Genomic DNA, 19735 nt, shown 5'->3' on the forward strand with positions numbered 1-19735 from the left:
GATTTAACACTTGCTTCTGATATCCAGGCATCCCAATGTTTCACAATGTGGTAGGCGTGTCGGGTAAATGACACGTCTGGTTTCCACCTTCGGGCTCTGAACCACCGACGGGAATGCTCGGGTGTTAGCCCCATTTTGACTCTCGCCTGGGTTTTAAACAGTTCATACTTGTTCATGTGTTCCTTAGGCATTTCAGCCACCACCTTGGCTAAGGGTCCACTGAGCTGCAGCCTCAGCTCTACCATGTATTGGTCTGTAGAAATGCTGTACCCAAGGCAGGCCCTTTCGAAGTTTTCTAAGAAGGCCTCGGTATCATTGCCTGCCTTGTAGGTGGGGAACTTTCTGGGATGGGAAATGGTACCTGGAGAAGGATTGCTAGGGTTTGTTGGTATATTCTGCTGAGCCTTTGTCTTCTCCATCTCCAGTGCATGCTTCCTCTCTTTTTCCTTCTCCTCTGGTTCTTTGTCCCTTGCCTCCATTTCTTTTTCCCTTGCCTCCATGGCTCTCCTGTGGGCAGCCTCTAGGGCTTTTTCTGCCTCTTTCGCTACCTCCAGTCTGGTTAACTCCAATTTGTGTTGTGCCTTGGTTTCTGTCATCTTAGCCTCTCTGTTTTTAACTATACACCCAAGAGTTAGAAAGAAAACCACAAAAAACAAACCCTGGCTTGTAAAATTTTGCTGTGCTTTAACCTGATACTTATGTTCTCTGATAGCTATTCTCAGCCTACAGAAAAATCCTTTTAAAAAAAAAAAGCCAACACCTTTGTCTCCAGGCAAATAGACAGAAAACCCCTCTAGCTGCTCTTAGCTAAAAAAAACAAAACCCAACCTCTTCAGGTCTGTGAATTTCCCTGCAGGAGGTTAACTACCCTGCCTTTAGGTAGAGAAAACTCCAGCTCAAAAAAGAAAAATCCCTTTGTTATGCCTGCTGCTCCGTCCCCCCAGGCAGAGACATAGAATTTATAGCTGCAGTCCTCTTTTACAAAACCTTTTAAAATCTTGCTGCGCTTCTGGTGTTCAAGATATTTTGCTCCATTATCTCCTCCTTTCCCCTCTGCTACAGAGTCCTTGTCCTTTTAGACTCTATGGTTGAGAAAAATGGGAGCAGCAGCAGGTCCATCCCTCCTTATATCATGGAATATCAGGGTTGGAAGGGACCTCAGGAGGTCATCTAGTCCAACCCCCTGCTCAAAGCAGGACCAATCCCCAACTAAATCATCTCAGCCAGGGCTTTGTCAAGCCTGACCTGAAAAACTTCTAAGGAAGGAGATTCCACCACCTCCCTAGGTAACGCATTCCAGTGTTTCACCACCCTCCTAGTGAAAAAGTTTTTCCTAATATCCAACCTAAATCTCCCCCACTGCAACTTGAGACCATTACTCTTTGTTGTGTCATCTGCTACCACTGAGAACAGTCTAGAGCCATCCTCTTTGGAACCCCCTTTCAGGTAGTTGAAAGCAGCTATCAAATCCCCCTTCATTCTTCTCTTCCGCAGACTAAACATCCCCAGTTCCCTCAGCCTCTCCTCATAACTCATGTGTTCCAGTCCCCTAATCATTTTTGTTGCCCTCCGCTGGACGTTTTCCAATTTTTCCACATCCTTCTTGTAGTGTGGGGCCCAAAATTGGACACAGTACTCCAGATGAGGCTCACCAGTGTCAAATAGAGGGGAACGATCACGTCCCTCGATCTGCTGGCAATGCCCCTACTTATACATCCCAAAATGCCATTGGCCTTCTTGGCAACAAGAGCACACTGTTGACTCATATCCAGCTTCTCGTCCACTGTAACCCCTAGGTCCTTTTCTGCAGAACTGCTGCCAAGCCATTTGGTCCCTAGTCTGTAGCGGTGCATTGGATTCTTCCGTCCTAAGTGCAGGACTCTGCACTTGTCCTTGTTGAACCTCATCAGATTTCTTTTGGCCCAATCCTCCAATTTGTCTAGGTCCCTCTGTATCCTATCCCTACCCTCCAGCATATCTACCTCTCCTCCCAGTTTAGTGTCATCTGCGAACTTGCTGAGGGTGCAATCCACACCATCCTCCAGATCATTTGATTTACTTTTGGGTTTCACCTTTATTTAGTGGATAACAAGCAAGCTGTATGGAAAGGGGCCTTAAAGGGACTAAGATTTGGGGCTTTATTTTCATAAAATATAAAAATTGTACACAACCTTGTGCTTTGCCAGAAGAAACTGCCCACCATCATACTGGCTAGTATCCTTCTGGTTTCCTTTTGCTGATGATATTTGTAGTTTGATAAGTACTTGCTTCCCCATATCCCTTATCTTCTCTTTGAGTGATTCTGTAAAGGAGTCATAATTCTTGGTATAAAGTGCTTCTATCACAAATTCAGAATAGTTTTACTACAGGATCAAGTAAGATAGTTTATGCCTATGTTCTGTCAGTTTTCAGCAAGGCAAAATGTTGAGTGGTATCCCAAAGATAGGTTCTAGGATTGGTGGTATTTAATATACTTATCAATGATGGGAAAATGAGTGAGGTGGCAAAACTTGTAGATGAAAAGATTGTTTCAGTTAGTTAAGACTAGACAAGGTTATCAGGAATTTGAAAAGAACTTAACAAAGCTAGGTGAATGGGCAGCAAGATATTGATTGAAAATCAATATTGACATATGCAAGATAATGCACACTAGAAGGAATAGATTATGCTCTTCATACATCTTCCTGGGTTCTAAAGTAACTGTAAACTCAGGTTAAAGACCTGGGCATCATTATGACCAGCTGAATGAAGATCTCTGCTCAGTGTGTGGTGGTAGTAGTCCAAAAAGCAAACAAAATGTTAGTATGTGTAAACAGTGGGAGAGAAAATAATACAGAAAATATTATAATTCCAATATATAAATCATTTTGTGTTCCCTTAACTAAAATTTAACACGGTATTCTGTGTATCTCATCTCAAAAATTGATATAACAGAAATAGAGGGGTATTGTGAGAGGCAAAGAGAATGACAAGGAATCTGGAAACACTTTCAAATGCAAGAGGACTGGGACTATTTACAGAGGAAATAAGGGGTGTTATGACAGAGGTATACAAAATAATGAATGGTTTCAGAGTGGTAGCCGTGTTAGTCTGTATCAGCAAAAAGAACGAGGAGTACTTGTGGCACCGTAGAGACTAACAAATTTATTTGGGCATAAGCTTTCGTGAGCTAAAACCCACTTCATCAGATGAATGCAGTGGAAAATAGAGTAGGAAGATATATATAGACACACACAGAGAACATGAAAAAATGGGTGTTGCTGTACCAACTATAACAAGACTAATCAATTAAGGTGAGCTATTATCAGGAGAAAAAAAACTTTTGTAGTGATAATCAGGATGGCCCATTTCCAACAGTTGACAGGAAGGTGTGAGTAACAGTAGGGGGAAAATTAGCATGGGGAAATAGTTTTTACTTTGTGTAATGACCCATCCACTCCCAGTCTTTATTCAAGCCTAATTTAATGGTGTCCAGTTTGAAAATTAATTCCAATTCTGCAGTTTCTCACTGGAGTCTGTTTTTGAAGTTTTTTTTGTTGGAGTATTGCGACTTTTAGGTCTGTAATTGAGTGACCAGGGAGGTTGAGGTGTTCTCCGACTGGTTTTTGAATAGGAAGCTCTACTATTCTTGAGAGTATAGTATAAAAACTCTACTCTTTCTCATAATCCTACAATAAGATATTCAATAAACTTAAGTCTAAAAACGGATAAAAATATTCATATGGTAATATATGCAAATAAAATATTTTTAAGAGTTAGGGGAGTTAAAAGTGTTAAAAATGGTTAATGGGATTAAACCAGCTGCTACTGCCTCATGTTAGGAGGAAGGCTCACTTTATTGGCAGGTTATTCCATAATTGTCCCTACAGGGTGTTTTTCACATTCCTCTGAGGCATCTGGTTCTGTTTCCTGTTGTGATAATTGGGCACAGTAATTTACCCTAATTGTGGGCTCAGCTGTATGTAAAAGTTCATAAGATGTCACAATGATCTATAATAAATATTTATGGGAAAAGACAAGAAAGGGAGACAGACTGTATTAGTCCAAACTAAAAGGCCTACTGATATAACTCAAGAACTGTGTTAAGACCATACTTGGTAAACAAGGAAAGAGTGGACCAGAAATCAGTGAACCAAAATTGGTGTGTCAGAAACTAGGCCTAGTTGGTGGACAAAATGATGAGGGGGTAGACTATATTTCTCACCATTCTCTTTGTGGGTCCTGAAAGAAAGAGTCTTTGGGAGAGAAATTGGCTATTGGAGGGAGCTTCATCATCATGGCTGCCACCCCCACCATCTCCTGGGACCCTGGGCCTTCGTCATCCTGATCCTGAGAGATGTCCTGACCAAACTGGGCCAGAAAGAGGGACCCAGATGATATTACCTCTTCTATGCTCCAGCTGAATCCCAAACACCATGTGGAATGAAATGGGATCAGACTTTAACAACAACAGCAGCTCCAGTCTGTCTCAGCTAACCCCCTCTCTTTTCACCAGAAGGCCAGATATTACCATCTTTGTTACCATGTGAGACTGTCAACAAGGGGAAGAGAGGGGGGATTTCTTTCTAAAAACTCCAGCTAAAGGATAAGGGATGTTGTTAAATGAAAGCCTTTCCTAATACTTTACATTTCAAATGCTTTAACTGGTTTTCTCCCCCCCCCCCTTTTTTTTTTTTAAATACAGAGTTAAAATTTTTTTTTAAGGGAGTGTTTGCCATGGCATTAAGAGATCGGAGGTCTCTGTATACCAAACCATGGACCTCGTTTAACACAGTTTAATGTTGGACAGTGACTAGATAATGTTAACACCTTTGGCCCATATATTCCATTTAAATTAATACAACATGCATCTCATACATGGACCACTGGTCTGATCCAGTGTAGCATTTCCTGTGATTCAAATCAATTCTACATTGATTTTAAAAAATTGCAAAATTGATGACATAACTATATACTCAAAACAATTTCCATAAAATAAAGTGTTTTATTTAGTTGTAACTAATTTTCATTACCTCTGTAAAAGTTTAAAAATGCAGACAATCAGCTAAACATTTATACTGGAACTTTTTGTTGATTTTAAGTTAGTGGTGAATGTCTTTTTTTTTTTTAATTAAGAGGGATCACAGGGTTATGTTTTTAATCATCCAGTTTTTTATTATTGTGTTTCAAAACCGAAAGGGGGTGGGGGGGCTTCTATTCTATTCACATCCCTACTTTTTTACCAGTTCATTGGATTGTGCTTATGTGCATGTATCAGCACACTGAAACTGTTTCTGAAAATGTTATGGTTTTCAGGGAAGATTATAGCACTAGAAAGTTTGTTGAGCTTACAGTATGCCATTTGCTAAGGATTCAGTGCACATCACCTGGCATGCACACTTGAGAATACTTGTTTGTAAAAGTAAAATGTGCTTATTGTTTTATTGTTTCTAGATTGTTTAACAGTTTCCCCTATTTCTTCATTATTGCTTGAATTATGTATTTTAAAGGAACTACTGTAAGATCTTAAGTCTCTTGATTGTTATGCCTGTTTCAGAGGATATTGAATATTCATTAAGTATATAAATGAAATAAAATTAATTTATAAAGCAATTAAAAATCACTTTAAAAACTTTTTAGGAATACCAGTAAGTAATTACTAAACTTATTTTTTGTAATCCAAATGAACCCTTTTTTAATTTAGACTATTTTTGTGTGAGAACTAGAAATGAATCTGATCTGGTTAAAATATAATTTTGATTATAATGCTCCCTTGATAACTTAATTTGTTTGGGGTAGTCCAGAAGTCTTAAACTGTTTATCCAGAGATTTTAAATAAATTGCAGCTTAGATTCCTGGAACTGCTTTCTTTTTAAAGATCGTCTCAGTTTTTGTTAGTTACTGTTCACATGCTGAATTCCAGATGATTAGACCATTTATTCCCTTCTATGCTCTATACATTTGACTTAGGGCTCTTTTATACCACTTGCTAATGCTGAATTGGAAATGTACTTTTGCTGTGGTGAGGGAAATAATGCAGAATGACTGTCTAGATTAAACTGAAATGTCAAGTCTCACAATATGGATGCAGTGCTGCCTGTTTTGATAGATTTACGTTCTATGTCTAGTAGTCTGTGGAGAGAACAGAATCACATTTTGAGCAATTCTTGATCTTGAGTACTGATGTGCCCCCACTTTATATTAGTAAGTAAAAAGTGTCATTAGGACATAGAGCTACCAAAGTGTGTTTTTTCTCAAGATACCATGAGTTCAGGATTCTCGCTCTTTGGTCCTCATGCATTCAGTATAAGTTATGATGGAAAACCCCTTGCTCTTAAGATTTTTGACCCTATGTGGCACATGTCAGCTTGTTCAAGAGCACTGCACTAGTCAGCATGCTTCCAGTGTCTCTGAGGCTCCAGTTCTGTGGTCAGCCAATAAAAGTTCCCAGCAGATTCAACCAACACAGTTTCAGTTCTTGCTGGAATCCTTTTTCTGCTTCTTTCCTGCTTCTGATTTGGCTCCTTAGGAGCTGTAATATTGTACATCGGTAACACATGTAGATCCTCAGCTTGGTGCCTGAGGATAAGTAAATCTTGGCCTGTGGAGAGTATAGGCATTGGGAAGTTGTCTTCGTTCCCCAGACCAGGCTTGAAGCATTGACACTTATGGCAAAGTTTGGTAGCAAGGGATCTTCTCCACAGTGCATCAGTTGTGTGGATCTTTCCATCCCCACTCAATACCAAACAATGCCTCCTAAGGACAAGAGCCTATACAGGAGCTCAGTGTCAGGGAGTCCTTCCCATGCCACCTCAGCTTTTGTATGTCAGAGCCAACAGATTGGTTGAGCAACAAGGCCTTTCCCAGCGCCTCCTGTGTTCAGTGCATCAGCACTCTCAGAATAATGTATTGCCAGGGGACCTTTCTTGAACTTCCACAGGGTTCCTATCCTGAAGAAACAGTTCAGCATCTGTCTTCTCCATGCCTTCTTGAATTTGGTGTATCAGTGCTGGTGGAGCAGTTTAGAACCATAGTCAGAGTTATTGGCATATCATTGCCTCATTGGCTTTCTGGACTGGTGTCATTAGATTTTGGGCACCTTTAGTAGTTTGAGCCCTCATATTGTGTGGTTTCTGGTGTTCCTTGCACATTCATTGTTTGGTGTTAAATGCCTGCAGTCCTATAACTGTGATGCTTTTGCACTATATAAACTTCGACACATTCTCCCCAATTCTACACCTGCCAGTGTGTGTTCCCTTGACCCACTGTAGTGGAGGGATTCTGTGGCACTAGTTCATACAGGCACTCCCAGCAAGGATGCTGACACTTGCAACACCCAACATATTTTGCTGACCTTTATGTGAATAACTTTCACATGCCCTGAACAAAGTTGTGATTACTAGGACCAGGCACAGGCTGCTTCTGCGCAAGATCCAAGGGAGAGGAAAATTGTCCTTTCTTAACCAGAACACTCCCCTTTTTGGTTCTGATTTTATTCAAGAAAGTTCTGTTATCCCAGCCTCTGTGGGGGATTTGTGGCGCACTCATTGCAGGATTTTGTTCACTTGATAGCCTCTGTTCCTCTGATTACTTTTCTTTCTGGAAACTGTGCAATGTGTCTAAATTATTTGTCCATTATGAAGGGCTGTATAAATAGCACAATGGGCTGTTGACTCACTTCCAGCACTCCAAACTTCAATAAAATGACTTAAGAAGTTTATATTTTCCTCTACATTTTACAAGCCACTACAGATTTTAATTTTGCCAATTTCTGAAGCAGCCATGATGCATGTTGCTGAATATTAAATTTAATGCTAGATATGACTGAGATGTTGGTTGGTTTTCTTTATTGTCAGTAAGTGATATTGTAACGCTGCAAGTCATAGGCAAGTATATTTTGGAATAAGTTATAGATCTGTCCAGTGTCAAAATATTGAACTCCATCTCTGCTTGACTGTGTGTGACTTTACCAGTAGCTGATTGGTACCTACTAACATGGATACATACTGCTTATTATTTCCTGTGAATATAACGCAAATAGGGAATAAACCATCTGTTGTCTAGGTTGAACTCCCACCACCTGATCTTGGCCCAAGCTCTGCACTGAATCAAACACTCGCATTGCTACGTGAGGTTCTGGCATCCCATGACTCATCTGTTGTGCCATTGGATGCGCGTCAAGCTGACTTTGTACAGGTATAGTTTGTAGAGTTCATTTGAACACAGAGAAATATGCACATAATTTGGTCTCAATATAAAAAATACTGAAGAGGCATGAATTTGGTTTGCCAGAAGTTGGGAATGGGTGACAGGGGATGGATCACTTGATGATTACCTGTTCCGTTCATTCCCTCTGGGGCACCTGGCATTGGCCACTGTCGGAAGAAAGGATACCGGGCTAGATGGACCTTTGGTCTGACCCAGTATGGCCATTCTTATGGTTTTTGTCTACAATTGTTTATAGGCTTCCTCCCACCCCCTCCACCCCCGATTTTAATACTGATAACACTGTGGCTAATAAAATCGATAATTACATTACAGCATGGAATGTCCTATGACAATATCCACATTCTGTTATCCTATTGATAGTTATTTTTCTTAAATTACATATATATACTATGCACATATGTTTGGTCCTGCCCCAGTGTGGGCATATGGACTAGGTGACCTCTTGAGGCCCCTCCCACCCATCATTTTTATGATTCTATGAACCACCAATCTTCTCTTCTAAGTTGCTCCATGTCCTGCGTGGGTAAAATCTGTTCCTTTCAGGTTCTTATATCACACCACTAGTCTGGTAGCTGATCACCTGCTGGTCAAGAGCTATTTTCCACTAGATCTCAATAGGGGACCTCTCATTTCTTTTTATTTTGTTTTGGGAAATAAATAGATGATAAAGGCAAAATGGTCATTACCCCGCAAGTCTAAAGTTTCATGAAACATTTTTTTCCCTCTTGTTCATATTGCCCGTTTAGGTTCTGTCTTGTGTGCTAGATCCATTATTACAGCTATGTACAGTATCTGCTAGTAATTTAGGCACAGCTGACATGGCAACCTTCATGGTGAATTCACTTTATATGATGAAGACTACCCTGGCTCTCTTTGAATTCACTGACAAACGTCTGGAAATGTTACAATTTCAGGTAAGCATCAAGAATAAGTGCAAAGGTAATTGCATATTGTTTTGTAGCTGGTAAGCTGTGAATAGCAGACATAACCAACGTTTTCAAACTTGGGTGCCTAAAGTTAGGCTTCTAAATCCATATATAGGCACCTAAATGAGGCATTATTTTCATAGGTGCTGAGCAGCCCCACTTCCACTGAGATCAGTGACAGCTGAAAGTACATAGCATCTTTGAAAATTAAACCTCTTTTATTTAGGCACCTAAATATTGATTTTAGGAGCCACATTTCAGGCACCCAGGTTTGAAAATTTTGACCTGTGGTTTTTATCGGAAAGTAAACCAATATAAGTGAAAGTATCTATTATTCCAGTCACTCATTTTTTAAGACAAACGATCTGAGATAGTTAAAACAAATGGAAGTGTAAACACCAATATGCAATATCCCTAATTATCTACTCCTGGGGGAATTCTGAGCCATTGCATGCGTGCATAATTAATGTGCCATGGATATTTTTAATTTTATCGCAGAAAATAGCCTTGCTGGAAAGTTGCTGCAGTTCCGCCTTTTGCCCACTTCCAGCCCGGTAGAGAAGAGAGAGAGCCTGCAGTGCCTTCTTCACAGCACCTGCCGGACCAAGTCAGGAGACAGGGGATATGAGGAGACAGACAGCTTGGGGATGTTGCGGGGGGGGGGGGGGTCACAGACAGAGGCTCATAAGGGCTAGTGGGGCAGAACAGACTGGGGCAGAGGCTGAATGGGAGTGGAGGCGCAGGGCCACAGGGGGGAGGAAGGGGTGCAGGGCCACAGGGGAGAAGGGGGTGGCTGAGTGGGGGCACAGGGACACATGGGGACAGGGATTGCAAAGTCGCATGGAGTTGAGGGGAGGGGGCTGGCTGAGGGGGTGCAGGGACACATGAGGACGGGGGGGAGGTGCAGGACCACATGGGAGAAGGGAGTTGCTGAGTGGGGGCACAGACACATGGGGACGGGTGGAGGAGGCTGGCTGAGGGGGTGCAGGAACACATGGGGACAGGGGTGCATGGAGAAGGAAGGTGACTGAGTGGGGGCACAAGACACATGGGACAGGGAGGGGATGGAGGGAGGGGTGTCTGAGTGGGAGTGGAGAGACTAGTGGACAGGGGGTGCAAGAACATGTGGTGCAGGGACACATGGGGACAGGGACATATGTGGCTGACTGAATGGGAGAGGCTAGGGGTCAGCCAGGGTCTGCATGGAGGAAGCACCCTAACAATCCCTGCCTGCCCCCCTCAAAAGCACCCATTCCTTACTTTTCCCACCTATACCCAATAACCCTCCCAAGTTCACACCCAGGCTCCTTCCCAACAATTACTTCCCTCTCCCTCAGTTCCTCCATTACCCCTGACACCCCCAAGCCTTTGCACTGCTTCTGAGAGGTGCAAGTAATATGGTTCTGTGTTGTAGTTTAAATGAATTATTACTATGAGTTCTATATTAATATGCCTAGTAAGGAATCTATTTGTCAAAAAAAAATTCCTGTATCTTTTTTGTTGTCTGTATTGTTACAGACATACTTGCTGACAGGTATTTTGAAATAAATTACCAAAATAACTGAAACTTGTGTGATTATATTGTGATATTTTGACAAATAGAATATGCAGAATTTTAAAATATTGTGCACAGAATTTTATTTTTTGATGCAGAATGTTTGACTTTTTGGCATAGAATTCCCCCAGGAGTAATGATCAAAGTATGAACATCAGTCAGTGTTTTGTTTTGTTTTTAATCTCCTTACTCTGAGGCGTCAGGATGACCATGGCTAGAGATTGGACAGGGAGAGCTAGGGCTCTGAGCTGGCACCAAGCATTCTCTCTTTCAGGTGCTTGGCTGGCTGGTTCTTGCTCACATGCTCAGGATTTAACTGGTCGCCATATGTAGGGACAGGAAGGAGTTTTTCCCCCAGGCCAGATTGGCAGTGACTTGAGGGGTTTTCATCATCTTCTGCAGCATATGGATGTGGATCATTTGCCAGGACTATGGGGGTATATCTCACTTAATCATTTCCCTGCGGGGGAAATTGGGCACTGGTGCACCTCAGTCCCTCCCATTCTCTGTCTGTGGTATATAATAGTCTAGTCTTCTGTGGGCTGTAATACTTCGGTCTAATTTTGATTTTTGAGTTTACTGAGCAGGTGCTTGGTGGTGCTGGTGGCCTGTGATATTCTGGAGGTCAGACTAGACAATCTGGTGATCCTTTCTGGCCTTAAACTATGATTATGAGTAATCAAATTCTGTTTCCCTGAACATGGGTCTATATCCATGGTAGGATTAGATGTTACGTTTTTTCCCCCGTGCTTGTTTTTACTTAACATGCCAAAATAATGTTTTACATATTGTAATATTTTGAAGTAATAAATAATGTTAACACTAGCCACAGTTCACTAAGACATTTAAAAATATATGCTTTTTGGATTGTTAATTTTGGGACACATTTGGCATAATCCATCTTCAGATGTATAGATCAGTGGTTCCCAAATTTGTTCCGCCGCTTGTGCAGGGAAAGCCCCTGGCGGGCTGGGCCGGTTTGTTTACCTGCCGTGTCCGCAGGTTCGGCCAATCGCGTCTCCCAGGGGCCGTGGTTCACTGCTCCAGGCCAATGGGAGCTGCTGGAAGTGGCGCGGGCTGAGGGACATACTGGCCGCCGCTTCCAGCAGCTCCCATTGGCCTGGAGCAGCGAACCGCAGCCAGTGGGAGCCACGGTTGGCTGACCCTGCGGACGCGGCAGGTGAACAAACTGGCCCGGCCCGCCAGGGGCTTTCCTTGCACAAGTGGCAGAACAAGTTTGGGAACCACTGGTATAGATTCCTTATGCCCGCAACAATTTTGCACTGCATCCCATGTCCTGATTTTGTTCTTTAAAATGTTTCCCAACAGGAAGCACAATTATAGGGGGTTTCTTTGGACAAGTTTTTAATTAGTGACTCTCCTGTAATATTTCAGAGGGTTGTGGAGGTTATCTCTTGCTCCTCTTCATTATCACCGCTATGTCATTAGCAGTAGAAACTGTGGCACTTGAAGCTGGCCATTTAACTAATAAAAAAAATGCAGATTGTCTAAAACCAAACTAATAGTGTGGTTTTTTTTAAGATACTTCTGGAATCCATTTATTCTGCTATTCAAAATCTAGAGACTAAGTGGGAAACATTTGCTACTAACCCGGATTCACTTTCTGTAAACATTTCACAGTTAAAACTAAATTGGAAGGGATGTCTTGAGGTCATGCAAAAGAAGGTTACTGATTTTGAGATAGACTAGTGTAGAACAGAAACATTTATTGGGGGTATTCATCAAAAATAATTTACTGAATAGGAAAATTGAGACCTTTGAAAATTATTGAAATCACCATATTCAAATATTAGGTTTTCCTTAGAGATCAGGCTGGAAAGATATATTTTATTATATTCTAGTTTCCATAAATTCATTAGAAAATGATGATCCTTCTCTGGAGATATCAAAGATTTGTAGGATACCTAATAAAGGTTCTGTATCTACTATATCTATTAAATTAAATTGGACTCTTTGTGCTGTAACAGAAGTTTTTTGTTTCTTGTGTAGACCAGGAGAGAAATAAAGCGAATGGAGGATTATGTATTTTTAAAAAAAAGTATATTTTTTCACTTCTGTCTAAGGCCACTCAAACCTGAAGGAGAAAATTGCTGCTCCTTTGCGTTAAATCGACTGGATTTGGGTTCTTTGTTTTTATCTCCAGCAAAGTTGCAGTTGTACAAAAATTGTAAAATTATTTTATGAATATATGGCATTTTTGATGTCTCAGAAGTAATAAGGAAGCTTTTTCTGAAGATGATAAAAGCACAGCTGACAGTTATACAGCTCTTCATTGCCTAATTTTTGAATAGGTGCTTGTAGTTAACTTTCTCTTTCTTTAAAATAAAGTAAATTATGCCTTTTGAATCCTATACTGATTGCCTAACATGGTTTAGGTTTCAGTTTTATTCTCTTCATGAAATCTTAATGGTTTCATTTTATTTTTTGTTTGATCTTGTCTTGCACTCTTCAGCATTTTCAGCAAGAATTTGATTTCTTTCATGTAGTTTCAATGAATTATATCATTCTAGTTTTGATATTTTACTATAACTTTTTGAAGTTTTAATTTTAGGCATTAGTTTTTGTCTTTTATGGCTATGGATTTTTCAGATTTGAGCATTTAGGCGACAGTATTACAATGTGGGCAGACCCATGTGTCCAAGTCAAGCCCTGCTGAAGTTAGTGTGGTTTCATCTGTGCACAGGTTCTTCCTTTGTGGAGCTTACTGCAGGATTGGGACCTCAGCTTTTGGCAAAACATCTTGCTTCACTGAGCTCCCTGGTAATGCAAAATAATCAAGATCCAAATTGGCTTTACAAATTAAACCTTGGCTTTCTGTAGTGCATGTGATTTGAATTCTTAGGTGCTCATTCTCCTTTTATTCTGAGTTGATTTTCTGGATGACTACTAAGCTGTCACTTTGTAATTAAGAACAACTTTTATTTAATGTTTCTTTTAAGTATCTCTTCCCCTCCAAATTTCAGATTGAAGCACACTTGGATACGCTAATAAATGAACAAGCTTCCTGTGTATTAACTAGAGCCGGTCTAAGTTGCATATACAAATCTGTGCAGCAGCACAAACCAGAGCAGGTAAGTATTTACTTTTTCAGCAGCCAATTGAGTACTTCGTTTTGCCTGAAACTGTTGAAAGTGTGATGCTATCTGTTCTCTGTGGCTATCCTAACTTCAAGACCGTCAGAACTAGCGTGACACAAATAAGATTTTACTATCCTTTGAGAACCTGCAATCTTAGCTCCTGTTCACTCATCTTTTTATGTAGCTAATTTGTTATACTACAGGTATTATTAAATTCCTTTTTCTCTTCAGCTAGATTTTTGTCCTGTGTCTTTTAACTGCAGTGAACTCAAAATTCTCTGAATAGCTTCCCATGATTAAAAGTGATAAATTGAGCATGTGTTTGAAGAGAGGGTAGTTAGTGTATTGTTCTGTAGAGGAGGATACCTAGAGTTAGGTTTCTTGTTTCCTAAACCAGTAGAGGGATTGATTTTTGAGGGGGGTGGGTGGGTGTGTGTGTGTGTGTGTGTGTGTGTTTGTGTGAATGCCCCAACATAATGGGGAAATAATGTTAAACAAGCATTTTTAAACATGGCAATCCCCATTAAGATGCTAAATTTGATTTCTTGGTCATCAGAGGCCCATTTCTATTCTAAGCCTATTTTCAAACTCTGTTCTAAATTATATTGATTCCATGAAACAATTTGTAATACAGCAGAATGGTGGAGATTGTAATGATGATGTCTGTGGTAATGAAAAGGGAGGAGGAGGTGGTTGGGAGGACAGATGAGGAGCTCAGTTTTAGTTATTTTTAATTTAAAGAAGTGATAGGAAATGATAAATGGTCTGTTTTAGTGAATGTATTACTTTAATATTATTACCGTTTTCCTGTACCTACAGGTGTAGTTGTTGACAGTCATAACAGGTAGTCAGACATGGTCCCTGCCCCAAAGAGTTTACAGTCTAGCCTTGGATTACAATAAAATCTTAATCTAGGATTATTTTCACATTTTATCCACTTGTTTAAAATGCTGCTTCATTTGATTACCTATTTTTAGGGGCCCCTGGCAAACTTGCCTAGCTTGGATTCAGTGTCACTGAAAGCTGCAATGGTGAGCTTTTTGCAATTTCATGTTCAGCTGTGTTGTTGCTATGACTTTTAAAGGAATACTATCCAAGTTATAAGCAAAAATATTTATCAAAAAGTCTGTGTTTTGTCTTTGGAGCTTAATATCTGTATTTCTATAAACATTTTTCAATCCATTCATCAGACTCTGAGGTAAAAAAACATTCTAAAAACCATGCATAATAAAGTGAATTAAAGTTGTAGATGACAGAAGGAACTTCTAACAGAATTAAGACAAATTGTGCATTTCGTTTTCGTCCTGCAACCCTTTAACTATGTTTTCATCTAGCTGTAGGTCTTAACAAATCAATTATACTGTTTGGAAAAGAAAAATGAACATTTATCTTATACAGAAATTATTCAAGAATAAAATGGGGGTATTTTGATACAGATGGTAACGTGTGTTATTACAAAACTAATTCAGGGACTTCAAGAATTGACAGTATTTTTCAACTGTTTCCCATAGCAATCATGTCACAAAGAAATTTTGTAATGTTGTGTTGGGTCATAACTAAGGCTGTTGATTAATCGCAGTTAACTCACGCAATTAACTAAAAAAAAATCGCGATTAATCACACTTTTAATCGGACTGTTAAACAATAGAATACCAATTGAAATTTATTTAATATTTTTGGACATATTTCTACATTTTCAAATAAATTGTTTAATTACAACACACAATACAAAGTATACAATATTCACTTTGCAAATATTTGTAATAAAAAATAATCATATAATGTGAAAATGATAAACAAAAGATATAGTATTTTTCAATTCACCTCATACAAGTACTGTAGTGCAATCTCTTTATCATGAAAGTGCAACTTACAAATGTAGATTATTTTTGTTACATAACTGCACTCAAAAACAAAAGAATGTAAAACTTTAGAACCTACAAGTCCACTCAGTCCTACTTCTTGTTCAGCCAATCACTCAGAAAAACAAATTTGTTTACGTTTACAGGAGGTAATACTGCCCACTTCTTCTTTACAATATCACCAGAAAGCGAGAACAGGCGTTCGCATGGCATGTTTGTAGCTGGCATTGCAAGGTATTTAGTGCCACATATGCTAAACATTTGTATGCCCCTTCATGCTTCGGACACCATTCCAGAGGACATGCTTCCAAGCTGATGGTGCTCAATTAAAAAAAAAAAAAAAAAAAAAAGTAGGGGTAAATTAAATTTGTGACTGAACTGCTTGGGTGAGAATTGTATGTCTCCTGCTCTGTTTTACCCGCACTCTGCCATAATATTTCATGTTATAGCAGTCTTGGATGGTAACCCAGCACATGTTGTTCATTTTAAGAACGCTTTCACTGCAGATCTGACAAAACACAAAGAAGGTACCAATGTGAGATTTCTAAAGATGGCCACAGCACTCCCCAAGATCTAAGAATCTGAAGTGTCTTCCAAAATCTGAGAGGGAAGAGGTGTGGAACACGCTTTCAGAAGAGTTAAAAGAGCAACAGTCAGATGCGGTAACTTCAGAACCCAACCACCAAAAAAGAAAATCAACCTTATGCTGATGGCATCTGACTCTCATAATGAAAATGAACGTGCATTCGTCCACACCGCTTTGGTTCATTATCGAGCAGAGCCTGTCGTCGGCATGGATGCATGTCTTCTGGAATGGTGGTTGAAGCATGAAGGGACATATGAATCGTTAGTGCATCTGTCACGTAAACATCTTGTGATGCCGGCTATGACAGTGCCATGTGAACACCTGTTTTTACTTTCAGGTGACGTAAACAAGAAGCAGGCAGCATTATCTGCTGCATATGTAAACAAGCTTGTTTGAGCGATTGGCTGAACATGAAGTAGGACTGAGTGGACTTGTAGGCTCTGAAGTTTTACATTGTTTTATTTTTGAGTGCAGTTATTTTTTTTGTACGTAATTCTACATTTTTAAGTTCAACTTTCATGATAAAGAATGCACTACAGTACTTAGGTGAATTGAAAAATACTGTTTCTTTTGTTTTTTACAGTGCAAGTATTTGTAATAAAAAATAATATAAAGTGAGCACTGTATATTTTATATTCTGTGTTGTAATTGAAATCAGTGTATTTGAAAATGTAGAAAATATCCAAAAATATGTAAATAAATGGCATTCTATTGTATAACAGTGCTATTAATCACAATTAATTTTTTTAATCGCTTGACATCCCTAGTCACAACTTGTTGAATTACATTAATCTTGCCTCACATAATAGAAACCATCACACTCTTCTGAGACACTTGTATTTAAATTTAAAAATCCATTAAATTGTGTTTTGGAATACTTTTGTTGTTTCTAGTAGTGGGCCTTTGATCTACTGAAGTAGTACAAATATAAAATTATTTGTGAACTGGTAGTAAGACTCAAGTTTCTAAGCCTTGAGAAACAAAATTTTACTTATAATGTTACACTGTGAAACATTTTGAATTGCTGAGAGCAAATATTAATTCTAATGAGTTCTAATCACTGAGATTTCTTTTGCCTGAGTGCTTTGAAATACAGGGATTATAGTTATAAATGATAGGGAAAAGTAAAGCTTTCATTTTATGCAAGTAGTTCAGTGAAGCTCAAAAGTTAGGTACTGGGCATATGTCACAGTTGATTTTGTGTTTGTTTTTGGGGGGTGTTAAGTTTCATTACACTGTAGATTTAAAAACAAATTATCAGTTATTGCTTTTCATCTTAAACAACATGCAAAAGTTAAGTGACACAGATGCAATCTCACAGTTCAACAGCTAGCTCTAAATGAACTGTCAATCTTCTCAGTAAACCTTTACAGTACAGTTTGCTGAAAAGGTGACTGACTATCCACAGCTACTTGGATTCAGTGATTTCCATATGAAACTTGCTGAGTTCATAAATGAGAAAAGAATTTTTTTTCCTGAGTTCTAGCCTTAAAAAACTCAAACTGGGTTGTGTAGGTCATGCTGTATATTTTGATTCATGCATTGTCACTATTAATAAAGATTCTGCAGACTAAAATCTGCCCTCGGTTGTGTTTGTGTAACCCTTTTTTTCCTCAAATGTTGCTGTTAATTAACACCAGTGCAACTCAGTTGTGTTCAGTGGGATTGTAAAAGCGTTTCTGCAAATGCACCATAGTTGTTAATGTTGTTAGTTAATTAGTGAGAAAAAAAATCAGTTCATTCTCTCATAGCTATATTGTATCTGTAGGGCTAATACAACTAACATAGTATGTGTGTGTGTATATAGGAGCTAATTGGCTGAGTAAGAAGGTGCCATTTTAACATAGTCACTTTTCAGAGGGGGACTCTATTTTAGAGGAAATTTGCATGGAGAGGTCTGTAGCATGTTCTTGGTGCTTTGGTATGGTGTATGTTGCAAAGCTCTTACTTTTTATTACTTCTTCTAGGTTCAGTTTGATCGTTACCTGTCTGCTCCTGATAATCTGTTAATGCCACAACTGAATTTCCTTCTAAGTGCTACCGTGAAGTAAGTGTTTTGACTGAATTTCTATGTTCTGTACCTTTTTAATGTGCAAAAGTACAGACTTGAGTGGAATATAGCAGAGTATGTTAGAAGTGGAATTATTCTATTGTAAATGCTATTCAGATATGCTTTTAGGTTCTACTTTAATTTGTTTTGGTTACGCTTTCTTGAGCAAGTAATTAATAAGGAGTAATTTTATAACTTTCTAAAGTAGCTACTCCGGAGTCCATGGACACACTGACATGACAAATACGGATTGGAAATAAGGCATAAATTTTTTAACGGTGAGAGTAGTTAATCATTGGAACAATTTGCCAAGGGTTGTGATGGATTCTCCATCACTGACAATTTTGAAATCAAAATTGGATGATTTTCTAAAAAATATGCTCTAGGAATTATTTTGAGGAAGTTCTCTGGCCTATATTATACCAGAGGGTAGACTGGATTATCACAGGTTTCAGAGTAGCAGCCGTGTTAGTCTGTATTCGCAAAAAGAAAAGGAGTACTAGTGGCACCTTAGAGACTAACCAATTTATTTGAGCATAAGCTTTCGTGAGCTATGAAGTGAGCTGTAGCTCACGAAAGCTTATGCTCAAATAAATTGGTTAGTCTCTAAGGTGCCACAAGTACTCCTTTTCTTTTTGGATTATCACAATGATCCCTTCTGGCCTTGGCGAACCTGTGAATCACACTAATCTATTTAGAACATGTTCCCTGTATCATCACCAGTTTTTCGTCTCTGTTGGAAATTTTTAATTATTTTGTAAGCCTCCATAAAAGATTTTTCTTTTATCCCTATTTCTATATCTACTTTACAGAATTCTACAACTTTGTGGCACTGTATTGTAGAATATTGATATTCTTGTCTCATTTAATATAGTGCTGCAATTATTTTTTGCAGAATTTTTTGACTTCTACTTTGAAGTATTAAAGTGAGGATTTTATTATATATCTCTCCTCTTGTTTTCATGAATCTATTTTAAGATATGACAAATATGGGCATAATCAACCCTAAGGCTAGAATATGCCAAGAATTTCTTTCCAATTAAATGTGAAGCTCATGAAGACATTGTATAACACTTACATTCAAAAAATTAGATATGCTACAGTGATCAAAAGGTCTCTTGCCACTATTTTTGGCACTTTGTGAAAATACACCGATTATATAGTATCATATGAAAAACTGTTAATATGACATTAAATTTATTGTTTTAATACTACAGAAGTCAGCAGTATCAGCAACATTAACTGTCCATGTGTTTCTATGCATTACACAGGACACTGTCTTGTCACTAAAATGGTTGTATATGTGACTGAAAAATTATTTTTGCCACCATAAAGTTTAAGAATCACTAGCATTTCCCTCCCCTGCTTTCTTGCTGCTAGCAATGTTGATGAGGCCTGCTGATTAGTGCTCGCTCTTCCTTGTTTGGCATCACAGGAGTTCTGCCTGCCT

The 19735-nt window shown here is 39.0% G+C and overlaps 1 protein-coding gene across 1 annotated transcript in view; it reads left to right on the forward strand.

Annotated features, from left to right (window-relative positions):
* COG6 (component of oligomeric golgi complex 6) overlaps positions 1–19735 on the forward strand; it is a 105599-nt gene that overhangs the window by 77744 nt on the left and 8120 nt on the right. Inside the window, exons 14-18 of the mRNA XM_074960086.1 lie at positions 8044–8175; positions 8955–9122; positions 13674–13781; positions 14765–14818; positions 18203–18282. Of these exons, the coding sequence (XP_074816187.1) occupies positions 8044–8175; positions 8955–9122; positions 13674–13781; positions 14765–14818; positions 18203–18282 (542 nt within the window). The remainder of the gene's footprint in view (positions 1–8043; positions 8176–8954; positions 9123–13673; positions 13782–14764; positions 14819–18202; positions 18283–19735) is intronic.

Source organism: Natator depressus, chromosome 1 (assembly GCF_965152275.1).
Source record: "Natator depressus isolate rNatDep1 chromosome 1, rNatDep2.hap1, whole genome shotgun sequence".
In the NCBI taxonomy this organism is placed as follows: domain Eukaryota; kingdom Metazoa; phylum Chordata; order Testudines; family Cheloniidae; genus Natator; species Natator depressus.